Below are 10,499 nucleotides of genomic sequence, written 5' to 3'. Positions count from 1 at the left end.
AACACTAGTGGAATATTTTTCCCTAAGCTGCGAATTCTTGACCTCTCTCACAATGAGTTTAGTGGTCTTTTACCAAGATATTATTTTGAAAACTTGAATGCCATGATGATTAATGAAGATAGTAAACATGAACCACAATATTTGGATGAACTTTCTTATTATCAAGATTCTGTGGTGTTAACAGTGAAAGGGTTGGAGATTAAACTGGAAAGAATTTTAACTATCTTCACAACAATTGATTTTTCGAGTAACAAATTTGAAGGAGAGATTCCAAAAGAACTTGGTAGGCTTATAATTCTTCGCATGCTCAACCTTTCCCATAATAGCCTAACCAACCATATCCCATCATCATTGGAAAATTTGTCACAACTTGAGTCCTTAGACCTTTCTTCCAATAAGCTCACTGGACAAATTCCTATTCAATTAACAAGTCTAACATTTTTGGCCAAGTTAAACCTTTCACAAAACAAGCTTACGGGACCCATTCCTCAAGGCAAGCAATTTGGTACATTTGAAAACAACTCATATTATGACAATTTGGGATTGTGTGGACTTCCTTTGCAAATCAAATGTAGCACTAATGATCTGTTGCCACCACCACTACCATTAATATTCGAAGAAGACAATGATTCAATATTTGCAAGTGGATTTAGTTGGAAAGTCGTGTTAATGGGCTATGGATGTGGATTTTTGGTTGGATTGACAATGGGATGTGTTGTGTTTAAAAGAGGAACACCTCAATGGCTTCTAAGGTTTGTTGAAGGAGATCGAAATGGGAAGATGAGAAGGCATAATAATCCAAGATCGAGGAAAAGAAGAAATTAATGCATTTAAGGGTGCTCTAATTGGTGAGTTTGACAAATTTCTCTTCAGAATAATATGTGTCATGGTTTTATATAATCTTGCCTTAGAAATAAAAGTATTTGTAATATATAGTATTCTACAATTTTTCTTTATGTTTCCTACGAGGTATTGTAGAAAGTGACAGCTTTTTTTTTCTCTACTAAGATTATTAGCCTTTATCTTACAGCAAAGCGTTAGAATGGTGTATGTCGAAGAGTTTAGTATACTAGCTTGTATGAAATGTGGTGTCGTTCTCTTCTTTCTAGAGTAACATTCAACTTTTATGTATGTGTGACTTGTGTGTATATTTGAGGATTTTCTGTTTTGAGATTGTATGGTAGTTGGGTTGATCTTATGCTTAGTTGGGCTTCTATGTTATGTTTGTTATATTTAAGGGTATTTTGTGCGTTGGTTTGTTTGTTTGAGACTCTGTGACAAGTTGGCCTTAGTTCGCTGTGGAATTATGGGCTTTTAAGGGATGGACTTGTGCTGTGTCAAAGCTTATCTCTCGGGCCTGTAGTCTGTAGAGATTGAAGTGGATGCTAAGTTAGTTGTGGATATCTTGTCCAATGCCACTCCAACTGATAATCCCTTGTTTTCTCTTGTTGATGATTCAGGCATCATCTCTCATTTCAGCAAGTGAAGTTGAGTCACTGTTTCAGGGAATGCAATAGGTGTGCTGATGCCTTAGTGAAGAAATGGACCAGCATTGCCTTGGATTATATATATTTTACTAGTCCTTTTGTGGACTTGCTTTCTGCTTTAGCTTCGGACTGTAATGGATGTTATGGACTCCTCATGTGGGAGTGAATAATTTTTTGTCCTAAATTTTGTGTTTTACTTTATATTCTACTAATAACAACTTACTATATATGCTTTGTTTACCTTCCTTATAAGATATCTAAATTTTAAAATGGCAAGAAAATCAAATTCTTCACGTTCTCATCAAATTTATTCTGTAATTTGCACTCTAAAAGGATTAGATTGTGAAAATTCTTTCTAACATACTTCTAATTCTCTTTGCTTGAAGATAAGGCAGTAATAAAATAAATAAATAAATAAAAACATAGATATAGGACGCTTGAAGTTGACTTCGTCTCCATGTCATTGATTTAATTTGGTTGCTTTAAAGTTTTTTTTTTTTTTTTTTTTTTTTTTTTTTTTGGGNGCAGCCAATTGTTTTTTCAAATGTGTCTAGCTTAGAACACTGATCTCAACCTTTCAAAGAATAAAATTAAAAAATACTAAGTAAAAAATCTAGCACTTATAACCCATGATAGAAAATCTAGTATAAGTTTGGAAAATTGTGAATACAGTTCAACATAAAAACAAAGCTGCCAAAGGCCTTGTAGCTAAATTGGCACACTCTCGTGCACAAAGTGCTTGGGGTTTTAGGGAAAAAATGTTTCAAGCTGCGAAATTAGCATCATGTTGTAATTATTTATAAAAAAAAAATCTAAAAACAAAGCTACATAATCATTGGATCACTGGTTCCTTTTTATGTGATTTAGCAAGGGCAGTGTGGTTTGGAACAACTCCTACATTTAGAACATGTTGCCTAATCAAATGCAACCCAAATAATTGAACTAAACAAAGTATTCAAACTTTTGATAGAGAGATTAACAATTATTTAGCAATTAGCAAGGTCGTGCACAAAATATTTGTTGCCTTAAAGTATGACACAACATATGCAAAAGAAAAAAAAAGTTTTTATATCTTATACTTCTTGAATAAAAAATAAATCAAAATCTTTTACTTTTGGTGAATAAATTAAATATAAAATGAAAGGAAAAAAAATGTATGTAAATTGTTGCTTATGTCAAACATGTTTCCAACTTGAATTCTACTAACTAAATTTAATAGAGAGTATTATCAAAAGCATAAAACAGAGTTATTACCATCAGATTGTGGGAACTTTGGTTTCTAGCTCTCTTCAAGATTGAAATCCATGTAAAGAACAACTAACTTCATAGAAAAAAAAAAAAAAAAACAATCCCATTATTTATTATTAATCCCCCCCCCCCCCCAACACACACACACACACACTCAAAATAATTATAAAAAAAAAAAAAGAAAAAAAAAGCATATTACATACTAGAAGCTTTACTGCGTCAAACAAACCTCGTGGAAGACAAAGTTCAAGAGAGAGAAATTTCTCAAGGAGAGAGAGAGAGAGAGAGAGAGAGAGAGGAAAACGACGTTTTGGTAAGTGGCGTACTCAATGTAATTTTTGAAATGAGCAAGACTTAGGTGCTGTTTCTTAAGTTCCCCTTTTAAGATTCTACCATGTGAATTTTTTCTCATGGGAAGGAAGTGTATTTTTTAATTTAGTTGTCACATGACTGAATTTTAAGAAGGGAACCTAAAGAGCAGCACTTGAGGTACTTTACCTAAATTTTGTTCTTCTGAAATTATAGAGCAACAATTGGCAACAGTTAACTGAGAGAGAGAGAGAGAGAGAGAGAGAGAGAGAGAGAGAGAGAGAGAGAGAGAGAGAGAGAGAGAGAGAGAGAGAGAGAGAGAGAGAGAGAGAGAAACGCGTTGAAAGAGGGAAGACAAAAAAAAAAATCAAACATCAATTAGGAAAATAAATAATAGAACAAGTAAATAAGAAAAAACAGTTAATGGATTGAGCAATTGAATAGATTTTTATTTTTTTATTTTTTTAGAATAACAATTGAATGAATTTAATAGAGAGTGGAAGAGGCAAATGACTGAAATGAGGAAGGAGAGTTAATTGTAGATCTTAAATTGGGAAACCAAAGATTGTGAAAGTATTAAGTATTTAAGATTAATTGAAGAAGAATTGAAAAAAAAAAAAAAGTAATGGTACAGTCAAAAACTATTTTACAACATTTTTACAAAAGGTTGATGTGACCAACCTCTTATTGGTTTTCATCTAGACCCACTATTAATATCATTTTTTCATTTACTAATAATCACTTACCACATTAATAGTTTGTAAAAAATTTACAATATAACTTATATCTCTAGTATTATTAAAAAAAAAAAAATGCACTAATGTTATAACCCTATGTGCCAGTGGCACAATAGGAGATTCAAAACTTCTATTCCATTTTTAGCATATAGCATCGACAAAAACCCTGTTAGTGTCATGCAGTGCTTTCTCATTCATCAATTACCATTAAAGAAAAAAAAAACCATAACATAACATAGACATAAAGGTGAATTTTGGTAAATTTTGCAAAAATAATATTTTAAATTGACATTTTTTTTGAAACTATTTCAGAATCTAACATTTTTTTTTTCTAAAATCAAGTCAGCTGAAATTGTACTTTGAAAACATGTTTTTAATTAAAACTCAACCTAACTGTCAAGTATTTTAAAGTTTTAAAAAAATTATTACATTCCCGAATAATTTCAAAACAATACTATTTTAAATAATTAAGTGATAAAAAGAGATTATTTTATAAATTTCACCTAAGATTTTTTTTTTTTAGAATACTAAATATTTTTAATATATACACAGGAAGAAAGGAGAATGTATTAAAGAACTTAATAGTAGTGTATATATCTAAAAGAGTCTAACTCTTAGATACACAACACAGGCTTTAAACCTCTTTAACTCATTAGCAATTTTCACTGCTAAGAATGCTGACTTTTATTTATTTATTTTTCAAAAGCAAAGCATGAAGCATGGCTACATGTAATTCAAAGGGCATGCTTACTACTGTGGTGACTGATTTATGTAACCCGATTGGCCATCACAAATTTCTGGAGTAATGCACTTAATGACTCAAATAACCAAATAATATGATTCAATCAATTATTACAATATCTGGGAAATAAAAAATGAATGTTTTTGGCCAAAAAAAAAAAAAAAGTTCCATTTTCATCTATAGGACTAGATTATACTGGGCAAACATAGCGAATTGCGTTTAATAATTGATGCTATAATCTTAAAGAGGCATCTTAAAGAGGCAAGGCAAGCAAATTGCTTAAGGGTTATTTAATCTGGGTCCCCCTTAAGCATCCCATATTTAGATTTAGATTTCTAAGAATAGGATACAAGATTATAAAATCCATCATTTTATTGACTGATAGCACATGGAAGAATGTGATTCGAGGAATGAGATACTAAACCAGGGTAATGATACTTAGCATTTCAATACTGGATGGAATTTCCAGGCTAATCATATTCTTGTGTTAGATTTTGTCTCCATTTTCATGGGAGAACATCACAGATTCTACGCAAAGAGATTCAAACTTTAAATTTGGAAAAATTATGGAGACAAAACCTTTTTTTTTTTTTTTTTTGTGTGGAATTTTACAAATATTATTAGTATATTACGGTATTACCCTTGAGCTTCGACGGGAATGTGAATTTAATCCTTGAACTTTTTATCTGAATTATTAATTCCTTCGACTTTGAGATTGTCACAAATAAAAAAGGGATAATTACACATTACCAACCTGTGGTTTGACCCGAATTCTATGTGTCTACCCCTGGTTTCAATTTTGACACTTTATCCACCTGTGATTCCCTCCGTTACTCCACCGTAACCCACCTCTAGTGCAGACGTTACTCTAACACAAAACTCATTAAAAACAGAACCTAAAACAGATCAAACACTCCTCATACAAACTGGCTGATTCAAGATTATTAAGACTGAAGAAGAAGGAGACACAATGTTCATCTGGCATTTGACATTGACCAAACTAATTTATTTTTAGACTTATAAACAAATGGACTAAAAAGTTTTGGTGAGACAAATTTACCCTCAAAGGCTCACACCCACTGACCCACATAACCCAGTCTGAAAAATCCCCAAATCTGAAAAGCTTGAAACCCCAACGCCACTCCCACCAGACCAGCAAAGGCTGATCTTCGCCGAGAAGCAGCTCGAAGACGGGCACACCCTTGCCGACTATAACATCCAGAAGGAATCGACCCTTCACCTCGTCCTCCGTCTCCGTGGTGGTATGCAGATCTTCGTCAAGACCCTCACCGGAAAGACCATTACTTTGAAGGTGGAGAGTTCGGATACCATCGACAACGTGAAGGCGAAGATCCAAGACAAGGAGGGGATCCCACCAGACCAGCAAAGGTTGATCTTCACCGGAAAGCAGCTCGAGGACGGGCGCACCCTTGCCGACTATAAAATCCAGAAGGAATCGACCCTTCACCTCGTCCTCCGTCTTCGTGGTGGTATGAAGATCTTCGTCAAGACCCTCACCAGAAAGACCATTACTTTGAAGGTGGAGAGTTCGGATACCATCGACAACGTGAAGGCGAAGATCCAAGACAAGGAGGGGATCCCACCAGACCAGCAAAGGTTGATCTTCGCCAGAAAACAGCTCAAGGACGGTCGCACCCTTGTCCTCGACTTCCGGCAATGCGGCGGTGCTGCTGTTTTCGCAGGTGTCGAACATCGCCACCGACGAGAAAGCGAAGGAGAAGTACTACGAGATGATGGGTTTGGATGACACGAAGATGCCGCTGCAGGAATTCATCGAAGCCATAGCGAATGGGTTGCGGGGAGCATTGAAGTTGAACCTGTTCAACTTCGATGTGATTCGAGATGCCAGGTTTGTGAAACGTTACTTTATAATTGACATCAACTACTTTCCGGGTTATGCAAAAATGCCGTGTTATGAGACTGTGTTGACGAATTTCTTTTGGGATTTGTTGAATAATTGTAGTAAGTGGAATAGTTTTGATAAAGAAGTGAGCAAATTTTTCTGGTTTCTAGTTTTTGGACATGAGGAGTTTCAATTTTTGTTGTTTGAAATTTTCTGGGTTTTCTACTTTTCTGGGTTTCTAGTTTTTGGACATGAGGAGCAGGAGATTTGATTTGATTTATTTGAACGTTGTTGAGTTAGATTAGAAGTTTTAATTTTTATCTAATTTTTCTCATACGGCTTGGCTTTATCATGCTTTCAGATGTATAATTAGTTTATTTGTAGTTGAGATGATAAGTTCAAATACAAGTTGAAGTTCTAAGAAATTGCATAATATTTTTTTACCAATAGCACATTTTGATCTTGTTTTCTCTTGAATTTTTATGTGTTTTATGTTCTTGGAGGAGAGAGACATAAAAATTGTCCAAAAATACATATTTAGCCTTTTTTTTAACAGAGGTGGGTAACAGAGCCTTAACGGAGGAAATCACAGGTGGGCAAAGTGTCAAAATTTAAACCACGGGTAGGCACATAGAAATCGGGTCAAACCACAGGTGGGCAAATTGTAATTATCCCAATAAAAAATTCTATAAATATTTTATTAAATTCTAACCATTCTCCCATTTTAAAAATAAAATAATAATTAAAAAAAAAATCTTTAACGATTCTTATCATGTGATCTATACATGGTAAAAATGACATTTTCAAAATTCTTGATATGTGCCGCAGAACCACATCTATATATATATATATATATATATATAATAATAATAATAATAAGTAAAACAAAGAGAAAATCCAATTAAATTTCAAATTGGAATTCAATTAAAGTCTAATTTTGCGCTATGTGTCTCATCTAATTTAAATTTTAAAATTTTGTGCCAAGTGAGTTAATTTAGTATAAAAATTAAATTTTAATTAGAGTTTAAATTTGGGCCATGTGTCCCATCTAATCTAAATTTTTAAATTTTTGTGCCAAATTAGTAATTAGTGTAAAAAATGAGGTGTCTAATATAATAAACCATAATAAATATAATCATATAACTAAAAAATTCAAATTTATAAGACATCTATATATATATATATATATATGTAGGGTTAGGATTTGTGGCTCAAGCCCAAAACAATAAATTTGTAGAGTGTGGATGATAGAGTTAGGTTGATTATAGAATTAACAACGATTCACTACAAAAATCTGGGCCTATAGCCGCGTTTGAAAAACGCGGCTATAGACCAGAAAAACGCGGCTACAGGCTGGAGCCGCGTTTCCTGTAGCCGCGTTTGTAAACGCGGCCTAAGTACCGCAGCTCCAGACCTCTAGCCGCGTTTCTGGAAAACGCGGCTACAGGTCAACCTATAGCCGCGTTTTTACGAAAACGCGGCTACAGGTCTGACCTGTAGCCGCGTTTTCCGGTTTGGGCAGGGAACCGGCTCCGCAGGCCTATGGCCGCGTTTTGTAAAAAAACGCGGCTACAGGACTAGCTGGAGCCGCGTTTCAAAACGCGGCTACGGTATGAGACTTGTAGCCGCGTTTTACGGAACGCGGCTACAGCTCGCACTTGAGTCGCGTTTTGTAACGCGCGGCTACAGCAGCGGACCTATAGCCGCGTTTTTAAAACGCGGCTATAGGTGCCTGTTGCGCTGCGTTTACAGTAAAACCGCGGCTGCTTCAGTGACGTTTTCAGCAACCTATAGCCGCGTTTTTAAAAACGCGGCTATAGGTTTTTTTTTTTTTTTTTCCCACCCCCCCTCTTAAACAGCTGCTTCCTCCCATACACATACAAATTCCTGTTACATATCTGAACATCACAGGTACCTGCCCAGGTTCGCAACAGCAAATCAAGCAAAATATTCAAGTTCCCAACACTAAGGCATCACAAAAGATGTATACAAATGTTTGGATATCACAAAAATATACAAAGAGCTGAGTGTTACATTTTAAAATGCCCTCAAACACTAAGGCAGCAAACAACAACTACACTAAGGCATCACAAAAGATATATACAAATGTACTTATCATCACAAAAAATATACAAAGATGCCTTCTTGCTATAGGTTTGGACATCACAGGTCGTCCATGGAGTGGAGAAAAAAACTTGTGACACTTCCATTTTCAATGTCAATCCTCCTATAAGAAGTAGAAGGTGAAAATCTTTTGTTAACTTATTTTATATTTAGCTTCTCCTTCATAACCATTGTCTTTGTCATTGTAATATAATGAATTTAGTTACAAGTAATTTTTTCTTTGTTATTGTAATATATATAATGAGTTTAGTTAACAAGTACAATTTCAAATACATTATATGAAAATTGAGTTATTATAAATGTATCAATAGTTTTCTAGAACATGATAATTTTTTTTTAAAAGTTTATACTTGAATTAAGAATCTTTTTTTTTTTGTAAATATTATTATTATTATTTGGCTAAGCTAACTAGTAGAAGCTAGTAGACAATAAAAATTGAATTAGTTCCAAATAGGTTGAAATTAGTTTCAAATAGTTTGGAAGTATTTTAAATGAGCTTGAAGATGTTTTAAATTAGAGAGACACTTCACGGTAGGCACAAAATTAATAGAGAATGTAAAATCTAATTAGAATGGTACATGATAGATGATAGTTGATACAAAATTAGAATGCAATTACAATTTAATTTAAATATGTTATTGATGAGTAGTCTCCACTCTCCACTTTAAATATATAAATATTTTTATATAGATTGCACAACAATATACAAGCTTAAAGTTAACGGCAAAATGTGTCATATTCATTTTGGCCCTCATCAATATAGATGTCAATGATGGTAGCGTTACATATGATGCTGACTGATGACAATGTAGATGAAGATAAGTAGATGATAAAATTAATGATTAGTTAAATGATGATTGTGGTGATGATTGTGGTGATGAAACTTCATTACTTTGTAGTTGCTGCCAATTTTTTCAGTGGGAAAATGGTTAGCTACCTGAAATTCGCATACACACCCTTTTGATTTATATATACTTAGTTCATAATAATACTCTAGCTTGTTATATACCCATGCCTTGTTGGTAAGTGATAAACCTTTTGCTTCATGTAAACTAAAGCAACACATATGCACAATAAACAAAAGGATAGAGCAATAAATCAAAACACAATTATATATAATTCACTCACAATAAAGCCTAGAGATCTTTAGCCTTGTGTGAATTATGCAGGTGCTAATTAATTCATTCAAGTGAGATATATAGAAGGTGTGTGGTCAACTAGTCATTCATTCATTCACTTTTTGACATCTAATTTAACTTTTATTATCAGTAGAATCCTAGAGATAACAAGTTTTGTTATTTTGTATTTTATAATAGTTTCACTAGAGTAATGAGCATTTCTAATAAGATATGATCTAAAATTATGGCACTTGCTCAATAATTATTATTCTTTATCATCATGGAAAATATCAATTAGTTTATTGTATATATTCACATAACACACCTATTTAATCCAATCTAGTAAAAGCTACACATTTTCACTTATCAATAAATGAGTTAATTATATGTGAGTTTTAGTCAATTCAACTAGTTAGTAAAGGCTTACACCAAAATCATGTCTTAGCATGATGATAAAGAAAAATTATCTAAGAACTGATGATATTAATTCAAATTTATTGTTCTATAAAACTAAAAAATAAATGAGTTACTCTAACATTGTTAGTAAAGTTACAATTAAGACCCCTAACAATAACTTTTCTAATCAATATTTATCAATAAGCACCTAATATAGAACACAACACATGCTCTAACAACAATATTCATATAATCCAATTAAATAAAGTCCATAAAATTTAAGGTGTAACAATTTATTTATCATTGATAAGTGTGCACTTGTGCTTCTCTCTTAATTAACATTCGAATATATCCCGTTGTATTAAAAATAGAAGAGAAAGGCATCACCAAATTCGTACAAAACCTTATCCAAAAATATCCACATATCTCTATGTTTTCCTATCAACTTTATAAAACAAGAAGAAGAAAAAAAAA

The 10,499-nt window shown here is 33.1% G+C and overlaps 1 protein-coding gene and 1 long non-coding RNA gene across 2 annotated transcripts; both read left to right on the top strand.

The window, feature by feature from the left end:
* Positions 1-8: 8 nt before the first annotated feature.
* On the top strand, positions 9-1,728 carry LOC136065921 (uncharacterized). Its single transcript, XR_010627503.1, has 2 exons — positions 9-848; positions 1,461-1,728. It is a non-coding gene; the product is annotated as an uncharacterized LOC136065921 (long non-coding RNA).
* A 2,772-nt stretch (positions 1,729-4,500) lies between these two features.
* On the top strand, positions 4,501-6,291 carry LOC136065920 (polyubiquitin-like). Its single transcript, XM_065769743.1, has 2 exons — positions 4,501-4,539; positions 5,647-6,291. Exons 1-2 carry the CDS (start codon positions 4,501-4,503, stop codon positions 6,289-6,291), a joined length of 684 nt encoding a protein of 227 aa, XP_065625815.1.
* Positions 6,292-10,499: the final 4,208 nt, after the last annotated feature.

Source organism: Quercus suber, unplaced genomic scaffold (assembly GCF_002906115.3).
Source record: "Quercus suber isolate HL8 unplaced genomic scaffold, Cork oak 2.0 scaffold_1325, whole genome shotgun sequence".
Classification (NCBI taxonomy): Eukaryota; Viridiplantae; Streptophyta; class Magnoliopsida; order Fagales; family Fagaceae; genus Quercus; species Quercus suber.
The sequence above is the reverse complement of the archived record's forward strand: the minus strand, read 5'-3'. Positions and strand labels throughout refer to the sequence as shown.